At 40.2% G+C, this 25,843-nt stretch overlaps 1 protein-coding gene across 8 annotated transcripts in view; it reads right to left on the reverse strand.

The window, feature by feature from the left end:
- YAP1 (Yes1 associated transcriptional regulator) overlaps positions 1-25,843 on the reverse strand; it is a 126,685-nt gene that overhangs the window by 36,047 nt on the left and 64,795 nt on the right. For 4 of the 8 annotated variants that reach the window (XM_061143417.1, XM_061143472.1, XM_061143436.1 and 1 more), the window contains exon 4: positions 4,872-4,985. In XM_061143417.1, the coding sequence (XP_060999400.1) occupies positions 4,872-4,985 (114 nt within the window). Of the gene's footprint in view, positions 1-4,865; positions 4,986-25,843 lie in introns of all 8 variants that reach the window. The other 4 variants (XM_061143445.1, XM_061143407.1, XM_061143464.1 and 1 more) reach the window with 1 other exon arrangement.

Below are 25,843 nucleotides of genomic sequence, written 5' to 3' on the forward strand. Positions count from 1 at the left end.
AATTGTTTTTCTCACTGGATAATGTGCATTTAAAAACGACACTGAGTGTTACCTTTAAAGAGGCACTAGTTAAATGAGAGGCATCCAGAAGAGGGGAATTAAACTGGTAAAGAACTCAGAACTCTTAATGCATGGAAAAAACTAGAGAAACCACAGTAAAAGAGAACGTTCTGATATTAGGACTGTATTCACAAATTTGAATGGAAGTAAACTTCTGAGTAATAAAGGAACACATACTTTCTGGTCATTAGAACCTTCCTTAAATAAAATGGATTGCCTTGTAACATGGAAAGCTCCTAGTCAAGGGAAAGGTCAAAGATGAGGTTGGAAGGTTATCTCTTCAGAGGTGAGGCCTGATAATTCAACTGGTTTCACTTCTGTAACTGGAAACTCACTACCTTTGGTAATTTCCTCAAGATGAGTCACAATATGTAAGTCACAGTACATAAGTAAATGCATTAACCATTGTCATCTTCCTCCCTCTGAAATGTCCATGTATTAGTACTGGTGACTTAGGTGTGTTTCTGAAAGATTAACTGCTTGTAATCTATATTTCTTTAAAATTCTGGGTGTCGAAAGATCAAGTCCAGATTCTAGTTCTGTCACTTAACTATGCAACTTGGTAAGTCATGACTTTCTTAGACCTCCGAGAAACTCAGACTTGGGGCAGCAATCCCCACCTCTCCCAGTGTTTTTTAAGCGACGTTGGTGGGTTTGCAGTCACGGGACTGGGTGGCACTGTGGCTCAGCGTGCAGGGGTCAGGGCGCTAAACGCTCTCAGCGCCCAGGGCACCCCCTCCCTCCTCCTCTGAGGAAAGGTGACGAGAAGAGTCACAAGTTGCTTTTACGTGCCAAACTTGGTGAGATTTATCTGTTTGAAGATGTTGCAGTTAGCAACACCTCTATTTACCTAAAACACAATGAAACAGCTTTTCCTCCCCGCCCTAAGTAGTTAATAATATAGCTCACAACCAAAACTGACATTTTAGGATCACTAGGTAATATTTAAAAGAGGGTAAGGAAAACAAAAACAAAGGAAAAACTTGTTTTTAATGCTGGATAATCAAGAGACTTGCTTCAGTAAAAGTTCAAATGAGCTGATGCTGGTATCCTAGCTACCCAAGACTCCATTAGTGGAGTTACAGAGTTAGTTCCTACAGCCTTCGGGGCTTTCCCTTCCTCTACAATAGACGCAAGATATTTAGTTGGTCATTAGGTGCACCTTTATCGAAAGCAAAATACTACTTTTAACAGCTATCGGAAATATTTGCTCTTAAAGGGAAAAGGTTAATCCATGTCTGAACACGTAAAAAATTTAACAGACCTTTAACTACTGATGCAAAATATTTAACTGTGATCAGAAAGGTGTGCTGAACAACTTTTGGTTTGTGACTGAAAAGCAAGTTTTGGGATGCCTTGAAACCAAGGACCAAAATTAACATCTGGGTTTTAATTACCTGTTACATTTCCATGCATAGAATGTGTACGCACAGAAAGGCTGTCAGTGATTCCAAAGGATATTGGGTTTCTGCCAACCTAGGTTATTTATTACCTCCTGTAAGACTCAAAAGATACACCTTTTAACCCACATTGCTAGTTCCAGTACTTTATTTACACCAAATGTGTTTTTAATCCCAGTGGTCCCATCAGCACTGATTTCCAGAAACACAGATTCTAACCCTTTAATATGTTCTTTCACATAAACAGGGACATTACATAAAAGATCAGTTTGCTGACCATCAGTACTTTGGAACAGGTTTTTCATCCTGAAGAACGGGATTGTAATTTTTTTGTTTGCTTTCATTAGGGCTTTCACTGGAAAATATTCATATGGCTATATTATATAAAATAAATAATTTTACGATGTATAAGAAAATGTTTAAACTTGAGACTTTTTATGTTTGCAAGCATAAAATCTGTAGGGGGAAAAAAGTGTAAATATGAAATAATTTAATGACCTGTGTAATATTCAAGCATCAACTTTCTTTAATAAAGTGTAAAAACGGTCCTGGTATGATTCCTTAAAAATAGATGAAAGCCCTCCTTTTTTCACAGCCAGTATCAGCTGGTTCTTATTGCCACTGTATGTCACCTCATGATTTGTTACAAATTACCAATCAATGCTGTAAAATAATATAAATGTCAAAAATATACAGTTTTTATAGAAGGGCAAGAAAAGGGTATGAGATTAAGAGATACAAACTACTGTGTATAAAAAATAAGCAACAGGGAAAAACATAGTACAGGGAAACAGTCATTATTTTGTAATAACTTTAAATGGAGTATAATCTATAAAAATGTTGAATCACTAAGTGATATACCTAAAACTAATACGGTAAATCAACATAAAATAAAAACTTCAATAATTTTCTTTAAAGATATAGTTTTTAAATGTTAAAGAACAAGAAAATTGGATAAAAAGGAACCAATGCATAACAAATTACAAATTTCCTAAATTTATATTATATGGATAACTTATGAACTTCATGGGGGATGTGAAGAGCTGATTAAAAAAATTATTCTAAATATAATTATTCCAAAGCATCTGATAGAGAACAGAAATATAAGACAGGTTGATGTTTGAGGGCAATTACGTGATCAAGTCAAGCTCACACAGAGGTCAGGTGTATTTTCCACTCTAAAATATCAAAAGACATAGGTCAACTTAAGGTAAAAAATGGTAAATACTTTAATATAGATTTGGGGAATACAGGAAAGCAAATTCCACAACCATGAAGGCAATAACCTATCATTTGTTGGTGTTTGCATGGTTCAAAGGGTCAGAAAGGGGATAGTTTATATTTTTTTGGCAGATCAAATGCAATCTACCATAGAACTTCAGATTTCAAGGAAAACTCCTTTAAGTCCAGCAGCTAACAGCTCGTCTCTTTGCTGTCACTGTGGGTCAGAGACCCACACTGTTTTCTTCCCCTTTCCTGCTCCGCGTCAGTTACACTTGAGCTCTCTGCCTGAAAAGGTCTGGAACAGATTAGAAGTCGGGCCACAAAATAAAAAGCTTTGGCAAGCTGTCAAGCCTGTCTGGAATACACATACAACAGTGGGCCCAAAAAGGGAAACTAAAAGCAGTAAGAGTATTTTATGAAACCTTTTCTTGGCATACTTAATTGTACGCTCTGTGTACATATGTTGAGGTGGGAGGGAGACTATTATTTTTTTGGTACTTTCTTCCATTTAAAACAAAAGACCAAGCTGTGTGTGTAATTAATGGATCTACTTAAGCTCATAGCCAACTTGCTTTACTTCACTTTTTTTTAACTGAAAATACTTAAAAAACAAAAACCTTTGTTCCAATTGCTGATTTCTATAGCTAGCTAAGAGTTAATCATCATTTTTCATAACCTCATGTAGAGGGAAAAAAAATCCCACAGTACCATTTTAAAAAAGCTCCAAATGTGGACAAGCTGAATTCATTTCATTAAAGATGATCTGAGGAAACATGGCTGTTATCGTTCTAGCCCATACAAATGGCAACATTTATTAAATTTTCTACCTTACTTGGTTTCCTGTTTAGACCACAAGGGCTTATTCAAGTATTAAATAGAATCTGAAGTTGCAAATTATTAACATGCCACATTACTTTTTTAACACCCAAATAGGTCTTGAAGCTCAAAAGGCTCGCATTTAAGCCAAACCAGGTATCTGTCAAAGTGACAGTCTCTGCCCTGATCCCACTCTGACTTTACCTGAATAGGGGATCAGTTCCTAACACCGACCAACCGGTGAGCTTGGGGCAGCAAACCCAAACGTCGGGGTTTTTAAAAGGTATACATACAGACACAGAACTGTTCAGAACGTTCCTAACAGGGCAGTTATTTTGCCCAGCCCTGGGTAGAGCTCTCTTTCTTCCCTTTTACCCCAGATTGTGTTTTGATGGCATTCAAGGAGTTAATTCCTCTTTCCCGTAAGGGCCCCGCAGTTGTTGTTAGGTCAACCCCTGCAAAGCTTCAAAGGTTCCGAGTTCCCTCAGTCTGACCTACTCAGTGATCTGCACATTGTTTTCATTTAGCTACATCCAGTCCAAGACGAAAGCTTTAAAACCACAATGATCTGCTCCTTTTTAGATTCATTTTTCCATGGCTTTGGGAAAATATCTCAGAAACCCAACTGAAGAAAAGGAAAACAGTGAAAAAATACGGATATAAAGGCCCCAAAGAGCTTGTATACTATTATCAAGATATGCACATTTGGGAGGGAAGTATTTCTTTGTGCAAATGGTGATTTTTGTCATTTGATTTGAGGGAGAAATATGGCTTTACTTTTTGTTTCCTAAATGAAAAACAAAGAAAAAAAAAAAAACCCTTAAAATATGGGTGTGGGGTTGGGGAGTGAGGGCAGAAACGAAGAGAAGGGGAAACGCTTCCAGTGGCCTATCTCTAAGTGCAGGGTCCCTGCCCCAGCTGAGGACAGAAAACATTTTAACATCGAAACACAGGATGGGAGTCACTGCTCTCTCAAGTTAAGCATAAGCAGACACCAGGTCACTCACCGACAAAAGCTGGTATTTCAGGTTTTAGATGAAGCAACAGCCTGATTATTTCTATAGCTAGAAAGATCATTTTAAACAAGATCACTGTGCTTCTCAAAAATGTTAAAGAAACAGTGAGTCTGGTTAGTAAACCACCACAAAATTCCTCCAATCCCATCCCAAGAAGTCAAAGCTAAAAAGTTGATTTAGATCCAAATTCAAGTTTCAAGTGAAAAGCATAAGCATTGTACTAGATAAGTTGGCCAGGCAGTCATTTTTTTAAACTATAAAGCAACGCAACTTAATTTAAATGTACCTTCCAATATTCACATACCAAAAACCAGTAATCAAAAATATTTAAAAAGATTTTGAGATGAACCTTTACCAAAACGAGGGTCAAGCCTGGGGTCTAGCCAAGAGGTGGTCTTGTTCTTGTGGTTTATATAGTATATTTCTCCATCCTGAGTCATGGCTTGTTCCCATCCATCAGGAAGAGGACCTATAAACAACAGGAAAAAAAAATCATGGTTGGTTTTTATTTGGTGCACCCAAAAATAAAAAAAGTGGGAGAGGTGCTAATTTAAAAAGAAAACACATCCTGACATAAAACAACTCATTCAAGTAGACTTAAGATGTGTTCAGGGTAGGAAGGTACACCTGAATACTTGATTCTTCTCCGCTAAGAGAAACTATCCAATAACAAAATCTACATCCCCAGAGACACAGATGTAAACAAACTTCAGATTTTGGGAAAACTCTCCGGAAGTCATGACCCAAGCAATTACTATCGGTGTTAATACAAGATGCGGAGTGCTGCAGCTCAGGGGCTGTCCCCCCCCCATCCAGCCTGTTTCGTGACAGCACCTCCCCAGAGGCCCCAGAGCTCTTCACGAGGAGTCTGTGCAAGAGTTCTCACAGCGCTGTGGCATCACAAACACCGCTCAATGTTGAGCACAGTTAGCTCAGCCTGCCAGCTGCCACCGATTCCCATTCTTTATGTGACTGACACACCAAGAACACTGTAATAGAGAAAACGGTGGAAAAGAGCTGGTTCTCAAGCAGCCCAGAAGTTGCTAGGAGGTGGGGACCGGGCTGGAAGTTTCAGTCTGTTAGAGATGTGGGAAGGGGGGAGAGTAAGGACTAAGACTGCTGGGAGGCACATTTCTCCGGAAGAAAAAGGAGGTACAAATTCCAAAACTACAGCGTGAGGAAGCAACACCTGGGAGACAGGGCTAAGAACACAAAAGTTCAGGATGATGCTAGGCTTCCCTCCTAGCTCATTCAGGAAAGGATCTGCCTGCCATGCAGGAGACCCGGGTTTGATTCCTGGGCCGGGAAGATCCCCTGGAGAAGGGAACAGCTACCTATTCCAGTACTCTGGCCTGGAGAATCCCATGGACTATACAGTCCATGGGGCTACAAAGAGTCGGATGTGACTGAGCAACTTTCACTTTCACTTTGGGGCTTCCCTGGTAGCTCAGTTGGTCAAGAATCTACCTGCAATGCAGGAGACCACGGTTCAACTCCTGGGTCAGGAAGATCTGCTAGAGAAGGGATAGGCTACCAACTCCGGTATTCTTGGGCTTCCCTTGTGGCTCAGCTGGTAAAGAATCCACCTGCTAAGTGGGAGACCTGGGTTTGATCCCTGGGTTGGGAAGATCCCCTGGAGAAAGGAAAGGCTACGCACTGTAGTACTCTTGCCTGGAGAAGTCCATGGACAGAGGAGCCTGGCAGGCTACAGTTCATGCAGTCATAGTCGGATATGACTTAGTAACTAAACCACCACCAAGATGATGCTATCCTTACGAGGGTGGCGAGTTGCTTTTGAGAGGGAACAGTGAGGAAATGAGACGCCTAGCATAAGTGATCAAACCCAGGCACATTCCTCTTGTCTCCTCCACTTCCCAGCCCCACGAGGATCAGGAGAGGCAAAGGGAAACGGACCAACAGGAACTGACTGCTTACTGTGCGCCAGGCATGGTGCCAGGTACACACACGCACAGACTCATCTAATGCAGACGATGACTGAGGATGCAAGCAGCAGGACAATCTCCATTCTAACGGGAAACTGAGGCAGAGCGGCTCAGCCGTACGTCACAGAGCCAGCGTCAGAGATGATACTCAAACCCAGCAGCCTGATTCCTGAGCCAGTTTCCTCATAACACTTCTTTTCTTTAAATTTTTATCATTTTTAAACTTTTAAAAAAACTTTACGTGGAGGGTGACTGCTTCACTGTTGGTTTCAGTCACACAGGAATGTGAGTCAGCCGCAAGTATACACACGCCCCCTCCCTCTTGACATCCCTCTCACTCCCACAACTTCTTATTCATCTCCCACATCCAAGATTAGAGACTAAGTGTGTCTCCTGTGCAAAAATGGAACAGTCCCTTTTTCTAGGCAGTAAGTCCCCTGCATACGAGCCGTCAAGTTGTGAACTTGCAAGATGCAAATGTGCATGCCGACCGTGTTTCCGTTCGCTCAGGTGCCGGCGCACACTCACACGCGTGCACCCCCCACACGTGGCTGTGCTTCTGTGCATTTCACTGTACATGGCGCGGCAGCGCAGCACGTTCCACCCAGCATCGTCCGATCATGCTTTCAAGGAGGACAGAGCTGAACGCAGCAAGGAGCCTGTGCTCCCGGGGCCGGCAGGAGGGAGACCGGCTTGCCCCCTGCCTCCCATCACTGAGATGCTTCACTCGCCCGTCCTCCACCTCCGCTCCCCCATCAGAAGCCTGCCTGTTCACTTGATGCCAGTTTACGCCAGCCGTCATACTCTAGCACCCAGCCGTCATACTCTAGCACCCAGCCGTCATACTCTAGCACCCAGCCGTCATACTCTAGTACCGTACTTTTCAAGGTACTACACTGTAAGATTGGAACTTTCATTTTTTTGTGTTTTTTTAATGTATTATTTTTGAAAAAATATTATTAACCTATTACAGTACAATACCATACAGCCTAATTGTGTCAGCTGGGTACCTAGGCTAACTCTGGAACTTATGAACAAGCTCTTGGAATAGAACTCCTTCGTGTGCAGGGGACCGACTGTACTGGCAGTCCAAGACAGCCTTGTGAGTGGTGCTGGAAGAGGAACTGCGGCTTAACAGACCACTCACACGGGCCCATGGGACCGAGGCCCTAATTCTAGGCCAGTTCCATCTGCATCAAGAACAGCCGGATTTGCTATTACACTATTATCAAAGATCTTCTTTGATGGGATCAAAATCATGTTAGGGAATGCAGGCACGTGCAACTGGAGTGTTCTAGACTCTTACTACAGAGACCGTGGGGGAAGACCCTCCTCCGGTCCTGGGTGTGAAGTTCTGCACACGGTGTTATGTCCAGAGCTGGGACTCTGCTGCAGGTATCCTGTGTTTACTAAGAGGTGAGTGGGGAGCAGACTCGGTAAACACGTAGAAACCAAACCCCTTTTCTCAGCAGCCGTGAGTGTCACTTCGGTCTCTGCTCCCCACTAGGAAGTCAGAAACTTCAGAACTCTTGCTGTTTAGTCGCTCAGTTGTGTCCGACTCTTCTGCGACCCCACAGATTGTAGCCCACCAGGCTCCTCGGTCATGGCATTTCCCAGGCAAGAATGCTGGAGTGGGTTACCATTTTCTTCTCCAGGGGATCTTCCCGACCCAGGTACTGAGTCAGGATTTTCTATTACTGAGTCACAAGGGAAGCCCAAGGGTTTGTTACTAACTTTAATTGCAGAAGATGGCTGGATGAGTCTGAAAAACAAGTAATAAAATCCTTAAGTTCTTAAGACACGATGATGAACAAGCCAACAGAAGTCACTGGGTGCATCGCTGGGAGCATCAGCAAAGTGGCCTGACAGATTCCATCCCAGCCTGCAAACCTGCCTAAGGGAATGGATTCCCTGCTTCTTTCCTTAAACACTACATTCTTTGCAGCCCCAAGGACTGCAGCCATAAATATAGCTACTTATCCTATATAAATAATATTTCTCAAGTATTTTTCATATATAAGTCACTAAGTATAATATTTAGTATTTTACTAAAACCAGTAGACTTCAAAAATTAAATTTAGCAAACACGTCACCAGTTCTTGTCACCATTCTTTTTCTTACTTGGTTAAGAAAAAGAGCTGGAAATTATTGACGGCTGAATCCTCACAGATGGACTGAAGCAGATTAGAGAGGGTGAGTGGCGTCACACATTCTATTATAAACAGAAGATGTGAATGACTTGATATTAATCTAGTGCTTTTTGCTCCTTAAGTGTTTTCATTTTTACGGCTCAATGACATCCTAAAAAGTGTTTAAAATTTGTAGAACGGTAAAATGGAAAAGTGAAAGTTTCTTGTAATCTCTTCTCCAGGAGAAAAACCGAACTTTCGTTTTGTGGCGGATTCTGGATTATCCTTCCTGTGCACATTTTGTAATACACACGCATAACTACTGATGTCATGCTGTACCTGAACCACACTTGCTTTTATTCACTTAGTATCTATTACGGAGAGCTTTTCTTAACACAACACGTAAGTCTCTCTCATCCTTTTTAATGGCTTCGCAGATCTTACTACGCAGATACATTAGAATTCATTTATCCCAGTGTTACATATCACAGTCGTTTCCACGTTTTGTCCTGAATTTGTCACAAACTGTGCAATGCGCTGCCCCCCGCAGCGACGGCACCAGCTCTCACTACCACTGCCCACCCTGTACTTACCCCCATCACCCTGATGAAACACTGACGTTCAGGCAGATCACCTGCCCAAGGCAGACCGCAGAGCAAACTTCCCAAGATAAAGATTTGAACCCAGGCAATCTGACATCAGAGACCCTGTTTAAAGTCATACAGTGTGCTGCTGTCCAAAGACATATATACATCCCCAAAACTTCTGCAGGTGTTTCCATACATTAACTTTGCAGAGCAAAATAATGACTTTATTCGTTCATACTAAGTTTAAATCATTAGCTATTTAGCCTATATAAATCATATTTCTCAAGTATTTTTCATATATGTCATTAAGTATAATATTGAGGATTTCACTAAGAACAGTAGACTTCAAAAATTAAATTTAGCAAACTTGCCACCAGTTCTGTTCTTGTATAAACCATCAAAAACAAACCTCTATACACCTGAGGTTGGCACAACATTGTAAATCAACTATACTTCAATTCAAAAACAAAAAATAAACCTCTAACTAATTTTAACTTTATCTTCTTGGGCTCCAAAATCACTGCATATGGTGATTGCAGCCATGAAATTAAAAGACACTTACTCCTTTGAAGAAAAGCTATGACCAACCTAGACAGCGTATTAAAAAGCAGAGACATCACTTTGCCCACAAAAGTCTGTCTAGTCAAAGCTATGGTTTTCCCAGAAGTCAGGTATGGATGTGAGAACTAGATCATAAAGAAGGCTAAGAGCCAAAGAATTGATGCTTTTGAACTGTGGTGTTGCAGAAGACTCTTGAGAGTCCCTTGGACTGCAAGGAGATCCAACCAGTCCATCCTAAAGGAAATCAGTCCTGAGTATTCATTGGAAGGACTGACGCTGAAGCTGAAACTCCAATACTTTGGCCACCTGATGCGAAGAACTGACTCATCGGAAAAGACCCTGATGCTGAGAAAGATTGGGAGCAGGAGGAGAAGGGGACGACAGAGGATGAGATGGTTGGATGGCATCATCGACTCAATGGACATGAGTTTGAGCAAACTCCCAGAGATAGTGAAGGACAGGGAAGCCTGGCGTGCTGCAGTCCATGGGGATGCAGAGAGTCAGACACGACTGAGTGACTACACAACTAATTTTAGACATAAAAATATAAAGGAGAGATAAGAATGGTACAAAAAAAGAATGTAGTGACTGTTGCCTATTTTCTTACCCATATTTCTAATTAAAGAAGTAAATATGTACATATGAAGTAGAATAATCACAGTAAACTTTTCTAAGCATTCAAACTGATACCAAATACATATACTAAACACAAAAGAATGCTTTTATGTCTATGTTCACTTAACACTAGGTAAAAATTTAATGTATGGAAAGAGACTGTCTAAAACAGGATGTCCTCTTTACAGAAAAAGCTACTGATCAAAGGCAAAGGAGTAGATGAGGAAACATTACCTTTAAAAAGCTTTGCATCACAATCAAATTCTAATAGAAAAACCAAAACTGAAAAGAAAAAATCTTCAACCTCAAATATGAACTAAATAAACAGTAACAGATCTGCGCTTTATTCACACACAAAGAGAATTTTTATTTAAAAGCTCTTGGGATGAAATTTGGTGACTGGATAATGCAGGTTTCTAAGTCACTGTGTTAAACTAAGCTAACTGCTGAATAACCATAAGAAGCTGAGACAGCAAGAATGATATATCTTCTGAATCATCAAGTCGCACAGGCTACTGAAAGTTTGATTCAAGCACCTGTTTGGGCTAGAGCTGGAACTGAATAAAGTCAGTAAGTCTGTGGGGGAATCTGGGCTTCTCACAAAACTAGATTTACAAGAGGAGACTACAGAGATAGATCAAAATATATTTAGAAAATTTTGAAGTTCAATTTACATCCTGATTTTAGCATCATAAATACTAAAACTTCTCCAATAGGGAGTACATGAAATGAAGCAAATATAAGTAGTGATATTTTAATGACTCAGGATAAAACGCAAGCTGAGTCCCATCCCTAGAATTTCTGATTCAGTAGGTCTGGAGTTGGGCCTGAAAATGCCCAGATGGTGCTGACGCTGCTGGTCCAAGGAACACATTTTTGAGAAACAATGATATAAAAAAAAACTACTTACAATTCTTTAGCTGGTATATAACTGTTACCTGAATTTATCTAACTTTTATGAAACTACAGTTGCTCACTGTTAGGCATCAGGGCAGTTCAGAGACCAAACTATCAAGCACTCCATGTCTGAGGACAGCACGCAGTCATCTCTGCTAGAATAAGATGAGGCAAATGGCTCAACCTATATCAGGATAAAGCAGAAGGGGAATGCTTCTTTTTTAAAAAACTGAAATGGCCCAAGCAACTATCATGGAGAAGTAGACCAGATACATTTCTTTTTGGCTTCTAATGACCAGACTGTAACGAAGAGTAAGGACTCTGGAGGCAACTAAACTGGTGTGATCCGTGGGAATTATTATTACTCTTAACTGAGCTTCAAACCATTTTTAGTTGAGACCTCTTCACTTTCTCAATTCAAATGAAGAGTCCTCTCTCTGTGCAAACAAAATGTTTTCTTTATACCTAGTGCCATAATACTTATGACACGGTACTGTCTATACGTGTTTTCTCCCAGGTGAGACTGAAATACCTGAACAGAGAAGTGTATATTATGCAGTTTTCTATTTTACTGTTGAGCAGAGTGCCTACTACTCAGAAGCGCACAAATACATGTTGGCTGACAGTAATGCAATCAAAACAAAGCTCAGTTAAGATTCTTCATTTATGACTGTGAAGAGAAAAATATCCCGTTTTATCCTTTCCATGTTAAGTTCAATTTCGCCATTATCAAGTATCACCGAAATTAAAGGCACAAGGATGTAGCAAACTCTTTTATTTAGTAAGTATGTACTGAGCCCCTACTATTCAAGTACTAATCCAGGCCCTGGATATAGAGCAATAAGCAAAACAGTTCCTGCTTCATGGATTATGGTCTCGCCAGGAAGACAGACAGGTATGTATAGTACAGTGGTGACTAATGACAAGCGCAGTGAAAAAAACCCAGAAAGCCAAACCAAACCTGAAACGGTCTTTCAGAAACGTGTACTAAGAAGGGGCTCATTGCTGGTGACCTCAGGGCAGAGACGCAAACACAAAGCAAGCCCAGACGTGATGACCGGGCGCGCGGATCCCAGGCGGGGGCGCGGAGGGGCCAGGCCGGGGCAGAGGAAGCGGGGCTGACGCTTCGGTCACCATGTGGTCAAGACCCAGGCTCCATCAGCAGATGGCCAAGCATCTTAACCGGCCAATGGTGGACTGGGGAATACCTACAGGGAACCATCAATCCTAAAGGATAGTAACGACTTTTCCAAACTGATGGATCACCTCTAAAGATGTACGAGTGGGCAACAAACATTTTCATCCCTGATAATGTGCATACACATGAGAGGCAGACCCTTAGATGTGGGAAAGGTGTGGGAGTTTTCAAAGGCTAGGCTATTAGGCTTAACCACCAGAGCAAAGTCTTTTGGGGATAAGGAGGAGATAAAAAGTAGGCCCTGGACATGAAGGTAAAGAGTAAGAGGTCATCACTTTAATAAGATGTAAAGAGGGTGAGAAATTTGAATTAGGACAAACAAGAAATAGTAGTAGCCTATAATTAATAAATTAGAATTACTTATCCTTGGGAAAAATAAATTTTTATGTACTATTTACTGCTACTAGCTGAAAAACTACTACAATAAACACTAACTTCCTGTAATATTTTGAAAACAAAATATTCTATGTCATAATACTGAAGGTGACTCAACACCAACTTCCTGCTCTTGCCTAAGGACCCTCTTGCATCAGGAATGACTCACAAACCATCTGCAACGTCTAATCAAACCAGAAAGTCCTGATTATACCACAAGTGAGATGATCAATCTTTCCCTCTCACCTGCCCCACAACTCAGGAATAAAGAAGTAACCCAGGATACTGAAAGTTTACCAAACAAAACCTGCTAAGTGGTTCAAAGTACAGGGCTATCAAGAAGTAGTTTCCTTAGAAAATTAAGAGCAGCTGGAAAAAGTATACGCAATACATCTTTCAAAGCAATCTAATTTTGACCAATTTCAGTTTTGAAATTCTGGTCTCTGACATTTATAATGAATCACAAACTGCATTACTACATTGTTCTAAGTTCTTTACAAGCATATACTAACTCATTTAACAGTCCCATGGTATCAGTTCAGTTCAGTTGCTCAGTCGTGTCCGACTCTTTGCGACCCCATCAATCGCAGCATGCCAGGCCTCCCTGTCCATCACCAACTCCTGAAGCTTGCTCAAACTCATGTCCATTGAGTTGGTGCTGCCATCCAGCCATCTCATCCTCTGTCGTCCCCTTCTCCTCCTGCTCCCAATCCCTCCCAGCATCAGGGTCTTTTCCAATGAGTCAACTCTTCGCATGAGGTGGACAAAGTACTGGAGTTTCGGCTTCAGTATCAGCCCTTCCAATGAACACCCAGAACTGATCTTCTTTAGGATGGACTGGTTGGATCTCCTTGCAGTCCAAGGGACTCTCAAGAAAGCTTCTCCAACACCACAGTTCAAAAGCATAGTATAGGTATAGGTCCTATGGTATAGGTCCTATTATTATCCTGACTTTACAGATGAGGAAACTAAAGCACAGGAAAGTTGCCCCAGATTACTTAGCCCAGACTAGTAACTGGCAGAGGGCGGATTCAAACCCAGATAGTTCTGGCTTTCCAGAACTCATGCTTTTAAGTACTATACTGCAATTATGACACACATTAATCAGAAGATTTTAAAAAATTTCTTCTCCTAGAACTTTCATGAAATCTCATCACTTTGGTCATATTCATATAGTTGGCTCTCATATCTTTAATACTTCTCACAGGGACACCAGTCTTTCTCCTCCACCAACTGCACACCTACCCTCCACAAAACATGTCCTCATATTTTGAGCTAATTTTTTAAAAAATACAATTGCCCCTGTTCCTCAAATAAAACTTAAATGTAGACTTTCGTATTTCCATGACTACATTTTAGCAGTAGCCTTCCAGCTGGTCTTAATCAAGGGCACATTTTATGTACCTTAAGAGCATCCTTAAGCAACCTTAAGATTGCCGGGAGAAATACCAATAACCTCAGATATGCAGATGACACCACCCTTATGGCGGCAAGTGAAGAGGAACTAAAAAGCCTCTTGATGAAAGTGAAAGAGGAGAATGAAAAAGTTGGCTTAAAGCTCAACATTCAGAAAACTAAGATCATGGCATCTGGTCCCATCACCTCATGGGAAATAGATGGGGAGATAGTGGAAACAGTGTCAGACTTATTTTTTTGGGCTCCAAAATCACTGCAGATGGTGGTTGCAGACATGAAATTAAAAGACGCTTACTCCTTGGAAGGAAAGTTATGACCAACCTGGATAGCACATTAAAAAACAGAGACATTACTTTGCCAACAAAGGGTCCGTCTGGTCAAGGCTATGGTTTTTCCAGTGGTCATGTATGGATGTGAGAGTTGGACTGTGAAGAAAGCTGAGCACCGAAAAATTGATGCTTTTGAACTGTGGTGTTGGAGAAGACTCTTGAGAGTCCCTTGGACAGCAAGGAGATCCAACCAGTCCATCCTAAAGATCAGTCCTGGGTGTTCATTGGAAGGACTGATGCTGAAGCTGAAACGCCAATACTTTGGCCACCTCATGCGAAGAGTTGACTCATTGGAAAAGACCCTGATGCTGGGAGGGCTTGGGGGCAGGAGGAGAAGGGGACGACAGAGGATGAGATGGTTGGATGGCATCACGGACTCAATGGACATGAGTTTGAGTAAACTCCGGGAGTTGGTGATGGACCCGGAGGCCTGGCGTGCTGCGATTCATGGGGTCGCAAAGAGTCGGACACGACTGAGTGACTGAACTGAACTGAACTGAAGAGCATCCTGCCTCACACCTCCTCTGAGGAAGCAGCTCTACGACTCAGAGCTCCCTAAGGCCCCCAGGAGAACTTCCCAAATCTTCACTGGACTCTCCAAGGTCCTCTGTTGCCAGCCATTACACAGCACACTGAAGAGGGTCTAATGTGTCACCACTACAGCTCACGCCCTCCTCCCTCAGTCTGGGTTCAGTCCTGCCAGCTCTTCTCCCTTCTCCGAGGACCTCCCGAAGGCGGCTACTCTCCCATCTGCCTTGCTCAGCCAACTCTTCCTCTTCCCTCCTCAGTGTGGACACGCCTTCCTCAAGAGGGCTTCGCCTACACACACACAGGTTCATTCCTCTCCTATGCATCATGCGCATCTTTGGTGAGATGATTCTAGCACATCAGTAACTTAGTAATCCATTCAAAGCGAGTCCTTCTGGCATGGGCTGTCTTTCCAGTACTCAGCAGGGTCATGCACTTTTCACTTCCACACATATCCCCAACGCACAAACCCCAGCCTGTCTCCTCTGAGCCGTCATGATTTTTAGCCACCAAAATCCTACCCTCTTTTACTATTCTATCTTTGTGAAGCTTTTCTTAATTTCCATCCCACTACTAACATTCTTCCCTACCTGTGAATAGAAACTGCACTTGTTTTTCAGTTTTTGGATGCTTATCTTGTATTTGCTCTTTAACAGTGAGTTTAACTCAGAATTTATCATTTTGCACTAATAGGTAAAAAGAGTTCTCCTTGTTTTTTGAGTGGTACATTCAATTTCTGCTTCATTAACTACACTAAAACCTTTTGACTGTGTGGATCACAACAAACTGTGGAAAATTCTTAAAAGAGATGGGAATACCAGACCACAGTACCTGTCTCCTGAGAAACGTGTATGTCAACAAGCAACAGTTAGAACTGGACATGAAACAACAGACTGGTTACAAATCAGGAAAGCAGTACGTCAAGGCTGTATACTGTCACCCTGCTTGCTTAACTTGTATGCAGAGTACATCATGAGAAACGTTGGGCTGGAGGAAGCACAAGCTGGAATCAAGATTGCAGGTGAAATGTCAATAACCTCAGATATGCAGATGACACCGCCCTTATGGCAGAAAGCAAAGAAGAACTAAACAGCCTCTTGATGAAGGTGAAAGAGGAGAGTGGGAAAAAAAAAAAAAAAACTGGCTTAAAGTTCAACATAAAAAAACTAAGATCATGGCACCCAGTCCCATCACTTCATTGCAAATAGATGGGGAAACAGTGGAAACAGTAACGCATTTTATTTTGGGGCTCCAAAATCACTGTGGATGATGATTGCAGCCATGAAATTAAAAGACATTTGCTCCTTGGAAGAAAAGCTATGAGAAACCTAAAGAGTATTAAAAAGCTGAGACAGCACTTTACTGACAAAAGTCCGTATAATGTATAGTCAAAGCTATGGTTTTTCCAGTAGTCAGGTATAGATGTGAGAGTTGGATCATAAAGAAGGCTAGAGCCAAAGAATTGATGTTTTCGTACTGTGGTGCTAGAGAAGACCCTTGAAAGTCCCTTAGACAGCAGAGAGATCAAACCAAATCCTAAAAGAAATCAACCCTGAATATTCAATGGAAGGACTGATGCTGAAGATGAAGCTCCAATACTTTGGCTCCCTGATGTTAAGAGCCAACTCACTACTCAATGGACATGAGTTTGAGAAAGCTCAGGGAGATAGTGAAGGACAGGGAGGCCTAGCGTGCTGCAGTTCATGGGGATGCAAAGGTAAGATTAAACTCTAGCCCATAAGCGAAGAAGAACTAAAGAGGCTCTTGATGAAAGTTTGAGAGAGGACAGTGAAAAAGCTGCCTTAAAATTCAACATTCAGAAAACTAAGATCATGGCATCTGGTCCCATCACTTCATGGCAAGTAAGATGGGAAACAGTGGAAACAGTGACAGACTTCATTTTTTTGAGCTCCAAAATCACTGCAGATGGGGACTGCAGCCATGAAATTAAAAGACACTTCCTCCTTGGAAGAAAAGTTATGACTGACCTAGACAGCACATTAAAAAGGAGACACATTACTTTGCCAACAAAGGTCCGTCTAGTCAAAGTTATGGTTTTTCCAGTGGTCATGTATGGATGTGAGAGTTAGACCATAAAGAAAGCTGAGCGCCGAAGAATTGATGCTTTTGAACTGTGTGGTGTTGGAGAAGACTCTTGAGAGTCCCTTGGACTGCAAGGCGATCCAACCAATCCATCCTAAAGGAAATCAGTCCTGAATATTCATTGGAAAGACTGATGCTGAAGCTGAAACTCCAATACTTTGGTCACCTGATGTGAAGAACTGACTCATCTGAAAAGACCCTGATGCTGGGAAAGATTGAAGGCGGGAGGAAAAGGGGACAACAGAGGATGAGATGGTTGGATGGCATCACCGACTAGTGGACACGAGTTTGAATAACTCTGGGAGTTGGTGATGGACAGGGAGGCCTGGCGTGCTGCAGTCCAAAGAGTCAGACACGACTGAGCAACTGAACTGAACTGATACATTTTAAGGCTTAGATTGGAATTTCAACACTGCTACTTACCTTTATTCTACTCACTACCATAAACTGTGTCCCCAGCCACTTTGCTCATGTCCCATTTTAGCAGATGCCTCAGTGAACTCCACTCATTTGCCTACATCCTGGCATGTCTTCCCAGGAAGCTCTAAGTCTTAAAGGAAGTACTTGGACTTTTTTGGTCTTTATATCTCTTATGGGTTAGCACTACCACCAAATACAACTGAAGTTTGTTGAGCTGAAATGATTAAGAACTTACCTGTGAAAAGAATGATTGACCAATCTTGGTCAAGTCAGTCTCTCTGATCCTCAGTTTGCGCTTTTACAGATCACAGGCTTTTTATTTTTTTTATAAGTTGTTAACATTTTGCAGTGCTCTTATATTAAATGAGCTCTTATATGAAATGGTGGAGTCATTCATATGTAATAGGTACTTGGGAAAGCTTTTTTTCCCTGACTAAATATAGAAATAAAATAAGAATAGGAATAACAAAGTGGATCTTTAATAACATTTCTATGGTTTTAAGTTCACCATTCTAGCATCTTCTATCTATGTAGTTCATAAATCAGCTGTCTAGCACCTCCTTGAAACTTGTTAGAAATGCAGAATTTCAGGCCCCACCCATGACCTATAGAATCAGAATCTGCATTAAAAAAACATATATCTCCAGGAGATTCCTTTACACATTACGAACTGAGAACCACTGATTTACAATACTGTGAACTGTGGTGTTGAAGGAAACTCTTGAGAGTCCCTTGGACTGCAAGGAGATCCAACCAGTCCATCCCAAAGGAGATCAGTCCTGGGTGTTCATTGGAAGGACTGATGCTGAAGCTGAAACTCCAATACTTTGGCCACCTCATGCGAAGAACTGACTCCTTGGAAAAGACTCTGATGTTGGGAAAGATTGAAGGCAGGAGAAGAAGGGGATGACAGAGGACGAGATGGTTGGCTGTCATCTCTGCCTCGATGGACATCAGCTTGGGTAAACTCTGAGTTGATGATGGACAGGGAGGCCTGGCGTGCTGCACTCCATGGGGTCACAAAGAGTTGGACATGACTGAGCAACTGAACTGATTTACAATACAGAAAACTAATATGACCTGCTTGTTTTTTTTTCCATGCATTATAAATGAAATTAGAGACAGCACACTTTAAAGAAAACTATGAAGGTTTAAATTCAGACAGACCTGGGTTCAAATTCTGAATCCAATATTTGTAATTATTAGCCATCTAACCTTGAGCAAATTCCTGATTTGCTTGATGCTCACTTTCTTCATAAAAATGGACGTAAGTACTTTCTCAACTAATTGTTGAAAGGATTAAAAGGAGAAAGTGCTTGACAAAGGGCTGGGCTTATAATAGATACTTTTAAAAAGAGTCATTTCAACTCTTTTTGGAAGTCCTGCCATTTTGTTCTAACAATATACATATTTTATGAAAAATTGTATATAATATCAAGATAAGCTTATGATGAAATAAACCTGGTCTCAAAGATTAAATGACTGGATAATAAAAACAGGAAACCCACAGGTTTTCCCTTCCATAGGAGAAGAACCCTAGAAAGGAATCATTTTTACTGGTCTCCCAAACCTTTCAGGACCCAGCCTTTTTAATTGTCTTTAGTCTCACTTCCTCACTGTTCTATCACAAGTTATATGGGGCTGGGGATCAGGCTCAGTGATCTCTTACAAAATGCTACCTTTATCTTCCCCTTTCTTCCGTAAACTTAAGTCCCACTCATCTACTAAAATCTAGGTTCTGAGTCCAATCACTTCTTATCACTTCCCCTCAAACACCCTGGTCTGTTGTTTCCCCTGAGTTATTTCAATTGCCCAATAAGTAATCTTCCTACTTTTAAAAACCTTACTCAGATCATGTCCCTGTTCTGTTCAAAACCTACAAATCCCTATATAATATGGCTTCCATCCATGCTCCTTTTCACTTGCTCTGTTCCAGCTTCAATGGCCTTCCTGCTGTTCTTCAAGTGTCCCTCAGCCCCTCTGACCTGGCTGTTGCGATAGGCATGGAACATTCCTTTCTGTTTCCCCAGCTATCTGCATGGCTCTTAATGAACTGAAGCTCAAAAATCACTGATTACAGAGGGCCATCCTGGAGAAGCTATCTAAAATGATCATTTCCCTCCATCCCCAATCCCTCTCTGATTCTTAACTATTTTTCTCTTTCCATTTTTAACTGATGACACTGTCTATTTGTTTCTGTTCTATATTCTTATGATTCAGAGTCGTGCTCTGCGCATGTTCAATATTCAGCACTTGCTGTGGGCATGAGCAAACCTTAGAGATGTCCGCTCTGCCCTCTGGAGCACTCATCTCCCTGTTTCTCCTCCGCTTTCTCGGCTCCGTGTATGTCTCCCATAGCGTTTACTGTTGCAAGGGGAAAATTATTTTACCTTGACTTCATAAGCCAAGTGGCCATTACAATAGAGTAATTGATATTTGTTGAATGAGTAATTTAGAAAGGGAACAATTCAATTGTTTCATGGTTGAATAAGAAGACTTTTAAATCAGTTAGTCTGTTACAGCCAGATGAACTTCCCAGAGGAAAAGGTCGAATCCAAGCTCAGAGAACCTTCTAACATGAAACTCTTCAGACTTTCTTAAGTGTAACTTGAGTCTTAAGATTTTAACTTAATAGCTTATAGCTTTAGTGTGTAAATTTATGAAAGATTAGCTTTCTACAAGCTCACTTAGACCTCAGAAATGTTCCAATAAAGTAATGACCTTTGGTAAAATTTTAAACTAAAGTTTTATCACCTCTTTACCTTTTTAACTCCAAAGAAAATACTATTTTGAAAAACTCTGTTGTTGCAGGATTTTTTTCATTTCACTGATGCTGGCTATATATGGTAGTCTATGGACATCATTTTAAAAGAATTAGCATCTTAATCTTTCACACAAATATTCCTTTTATGAGTCATAAAATTATTACAGCAGAGAATAGCCAGAAGGATTTAGAAACCAGTAGCAAAGGCAAAAGTAATAATCCAAAACTTATCAAAAGAAGAAATGAAAACAGGCATTTATTTAGTTCTTAAATGTAAATAGTTTAATCTCTTTTTTATCCTTTCTACTCCAGAGGTGAGCAAAGTTTCCAAAATTCTACAAATAATCACTGTAGAAAAGTTGAACATGGACACTTGTATTATTTTAAACACCAAAACTCACTGTACTAAGAGCTGGTAGCAATGGTATGCATCAATTTTTTTCTGTATATTCTTTAACAATATCCTCTCACTCTTCTAAGTTAGCCTGTTAAAGTAACCAAAATAAGCTTCTATCTTTTTTTTTTCCATTAGGCTCAGTATTTACAACAAATTCTTAGTAACTTTCAGAATTCAAATGAACTTTACTTTCCCAAATGATTGCTTAAGAGGCTTTTAATACATTTTAAAAAATATTTGCTATTCATGCTCTAAGATCAGATCAAGGGACCTCAGCAATCTTGAGCTTCTATATCTCCCCTTGCTTTCAAAGATAACCTCTAGAGTAAAGAAGACAGAAAAGAATTACCTTGTATGAAATAATAGGGCATATAATTAAATATATGAATACAGTTCAATCCCTGGGTCGAAAAGATCCCCTGGAGTAGGAAATGGCAACCCATTCCAGTATTCTTGCCTGGAGAATTCAATGGACAGAGCAGCCTAGCAGAGTCCGTGGGGATGCAAAGAATCGAACAACATATACTGTACATGCCAATATGTTAAGTAATATATAAACACATGCCTTGATTCCAGAAAAACTAAATTTAAAGTTCTACTGATACATTTGGCATGGAGGGAGTCTTGCTCTGAGAGTCATTTCAGAAATGTAACTGAGTAGATTCAGAATAAAGCTAACACATTGTTTCATTTGCCAAATGTTGCTGTCTTGCTCAGGTATTCTGAGTTTTAATATTATTTAGAAAATACTTTTCAGTTAAAAATCATGAATGGAATTAGTCAATATCAAGAATGACTTCCAGTGTAGAAGGAGTGAGAAGCTCTCACCAGCAGAGTAACATACAGGCCGTTAGCTGCCCTGACATGAGTGGCATGTTTCATTAGCAGCAATGCCATGAAGCCACCAAGATGACAAAGTGCTACCCCACTCCATTATCCTCGCCTGGAGAGTCCCATGGACAGAGGAGCCCGGCGGGCTATAGCCCATGGGGTCGCAGAGTCAGACACGACTGAGCGGCTAACACTAACTTGGAACAACTCCTAAATACTGAAGATATAATTGCAAGCTACTGTCACCTGCAACTCGTCTGGACCCTCTAATCGGACTGTCTTTTCTATTTCACAAATAAATATTTTTACCATCATAATCCCTATATATCGTTTACTGATAACTCTAATTAACATGAAATGGACTGATCCATATTTTTAAATTAAAAAAGGGGTTCTTGCTTCCATATTATTAACCATTTTTTTAGGAACTTAATTAACAAATAAATCAAGACACTGAATAAAACAAACTGAGTTTCTTAAGGATTATATTCATTTGGGATTATTATGTTTTTTGCTTTTTACTCTTTTCTCTTTTCCTGTGGTCACCTTTCTTAATTTACCAAAATTTGCAGATGAGAAATAAGCAGTAATTTTGTTTTAAAAAAGATTATTTGGGACACTGCCTCTGTCTTGTACGTCACTGCTTCGATGTTGGGCTTTATTATAGTTTTATTCCCATTTAGTATACTTTAGTATAGTCTTCTTCCATACATTACAACTTCATGTTGGCAGATTATTTCCATCTTACAATAAAAAAAACTTTAAGAATCAAGGAAAAAGTTTGACCTATGAGCAGAGAACCATATTTACATTTAACACTCTTACACCTTCTATACCAAATGGAAAATCTATGTGACTCTACAAGTCAGCAGATAACATGTGAGTTGAATAAGAACCAGTGATGTACATTTGGTGTTAAAAAGCTTGTAAACATAGCCCTAAAGATAGTGTGGTAAAAGATTATAACAAACTTATTTAAAATGAAGTAACAGTAACTGGACTGCAAGGAGACCCAACCCTTCCATCCTAAAGCTGATCAGTCCTGACTGTTCAACAGTCCTGACTGTTGAAGCTGAAACTCCAATACTTTGGCCACCTGATGCCAAGAACTGACTCATTAGAAAAGACCCTGATGCTGGGAAAGATTGAGGGCAGGAGGAGAAGGGGACGACAGAGGATGAGACAGTTGGATGGCATCACAGACTCGATGGACATGAGTTTGAGTAAACTCCGGGAGTTGGTGATGGACAGGGAGGCCTGGTGTGCTGTGGTTCACGGGGTCGCAAAGAGTCAGACACGACTGAGCGACTGAACTGAACAGTAATTACCAGGTAATGAAAACTGATTAAATTGTAAAATATCAGATGAAATCACACTTACTTTATTATTCAGTATATTATACCAAGTGCTGTATTTTGTTAATAATAATTTCTATGTACCCACTTCGTATAAAGATTGTTTCGTTTAATCTTCACAACAGCCCTGCAAATTCAGTGTTACTATTTTTATTGTCACTCCATTTTCCAAGTGGAAAAATGAGGCACAAGCAAATATACTTCTTTATCCAAGATCTTATAGTCAATTAAGAGACAGAGCTGGGATTCAAACCTGTGTCCACCTGATCCAGAGCCCTTGATCTTTAACCCTTATTCTAAACTCCTCCTGAGTTCACTCCAAAGGTGAAAAGCAGAACTTAAACGCTTGTGAACCACAACACATGAAGTAGGAATCAGCAACTTTTAAACTCTGTGGTCAGCTTTGTACTTTTCATACATCCTTACCTCTTCTGTGCTTTTTAAAGTTAAAAACCTCACTATCAACATTTTACCTGTTATTGTTACATTTTACATCTGCTCTGTGTCATATTTTCCTTGGTAACAATCTCTCTTTCCCATCTGGAATTTGGTCCTCTGAGAGAGATTACACAAAGCACAAGTAATACAACAGGCAAATATCAAGGCACCTCTGTAAGACCCACTCTGCCTGCTTCTCAATGTGTCCCCCAAGCAGTGGAGGTGCTAAGCAAATTCCTTCAACATGCATCATCTTCCACGATCAAGACGGCATTTTCTCCACCCATCTTGACAGATTTCCTAGGAATTCCATGCAGGTTTTCATAATGGGGAAATCAGAAAGTGCTGTATTGGCAGATTCAGGCATTAGTCAAATAAATGCCAGACTTAAACCATGACAATAATGAATTCCTTAAAATGTACCTGTAACAGGACATTTGATTTTATCAAATTGTTATCAAAGGTAGATTTTTGAAAAGCAGACAATAGAGGGTTCATTGACTTTGCATCATTTAAATCAAGGCTTATGCCATTTTAAATAATCCTAAACAGTCACCTGTCCTTTGGCACCAAGTTATTTCTGGATTATTACAGGATATATTTTCTTTATACTGCTGCCTTAAGACTCAGCAATCTTGTGAGTCATTGGTAACACGCTATTAATAAAAATCTTCATATAAATGGAGCTCTCACACACTCTCTCTCACATCCATACATGATAAAACTACAGCTTTGACTATACAAACCTTTTGTCACCTCTTTTTAATACACTGTCTACATTTGTCATAGCTTTTCTTCTAAGGAGCATAAAAGGAGAGTTGGATCATAAAGAAGCCTGAGCACCAATGAATTGATGCTTTTGAACTGTGGTGTTGGAGAAGTTCCTTGGACTACAAGGAGATCAAACCAGTCAATCCTAAAGGAAATCAGTCCTGAATATTCACTGGAAGGACTGATGCTGAAGCTAAAGCTCCAATACTTTGGCCACCTGATGCGAAGAACTGACTCCTTGGAAAAGACCCTGATGCTGGGCAAGACTGAAGGCAGGAGGAGAAGGGGACAAATGAGGATGAGATGACTGGATGGCATCACCGACTCAGTGGACCTGAGTTTGAGCTAACTCTGGGAGTTGGTGATGGACAGGGAAGCCTGGCGTGCTGCAGTCCATGGAGTTGCAAAGAGTCGGACACGACTGAGTGACTGAACAACAATAATGTGCCGTAAACATAATACATTTAATGTAACTTGTAAGGGGCAATCATCAATTTAATAGAATACGGTTTGTGTGTACTTTTATACATGTATATATTATATATTTTAATGTAAAGAAAAGTAGAATTATTTTACTAATTATTCAAATTTCATTTTATTTTGTAACTTTCTTTTTTTTTTTTTAAATTATGGGGCCAGGATTAGAACTGACTCCAGAACCCAAGTTTTTATTATTTGAATGAATAATTTTTTTTGAAACAGAACAAATTACAACACAACTCAGTAGACTCCCCCAAAGAAAATTTTCATTTGAATCACACACATGAAAACATTAACTGTAGAAAACATCTGACACCATTTTTAAGAAACAATAAAATGTGTTGTCAGTGGTCTCCATTATGAAATTCTCCAAATTGACACCTGGATTTTCCTAAGTTAGAATATTAAGGTACATCATTTCTTCTATTGCTTGTGTCTTTATTTTATTTTATTTTTTTTTTATTCTCAAATTGACTGTGGAGAGCACATACAAGCTGGCTCCCCCATCTTTTATTTTATTTTATTTTATTTTTAATTATTATTATTTTTTTTTCCAGTGGGTTTTGTCATACATTGATATGTAATTTTCTTTTCCTCACATTTCAAATTCCTTTTTACAAAGGCCACTGCCTTGCTAATTAAATGGAGAGTTAAAGAATATAAATTTCTTCCCAGGATCAAGTAAGTCTCGCCTCCAGAACCCTTTCCAGGTGCATCTCTCAGTGATTCCTCAATGGCTCAGAGGTGAAGAATCTGCCTGCAATGCAGACCTGGGTTCAATCCCTGGGTTGGGAAGATCCCCTGGAGAAGGGAAATGGTAACCCACACCAGTATCCTTGCCTGGAAAAATGTCATGGACAGAGGAGCCTGATAGGCTACAGTCCATGGGGTTGCAAAGAGTCAGACATGAGTGAGTGACTAATAGTAACAGAAAGTTAGCCAATTACAAATCACACACCTCCAGTCTAGCAATAAAACTTATCATTTCAACTTCATGTTGTGAAAAAGACTTATAAAATACAAAAGTAAACTAATCATTTTTTTGCTAAACCAAATTCTAGTGAAAGAATGGATTTCATAAAATCTTAGAACTGGAGAAAATCTTAAAATATTATTCAGTTCCATTAAAACCTATGTAGAAAACTAGAGAGTCTAGAGAAAATATGGGAAAGTAAGCTGATTAGAAATAA

The sequence above is a fragment of the Dama dama genome, chromosome 1 (assembly GCF_033118175.1).
Source record: "Dama dama isolate Ldn47 chromosome 1, ASM3311817v1, whole genome shotgun sequence".
NCBI lineage: Eukaryota > Metazoa > Chordata > Mammalia > Artiodactyla > Cervidae > Dama > Dama dama.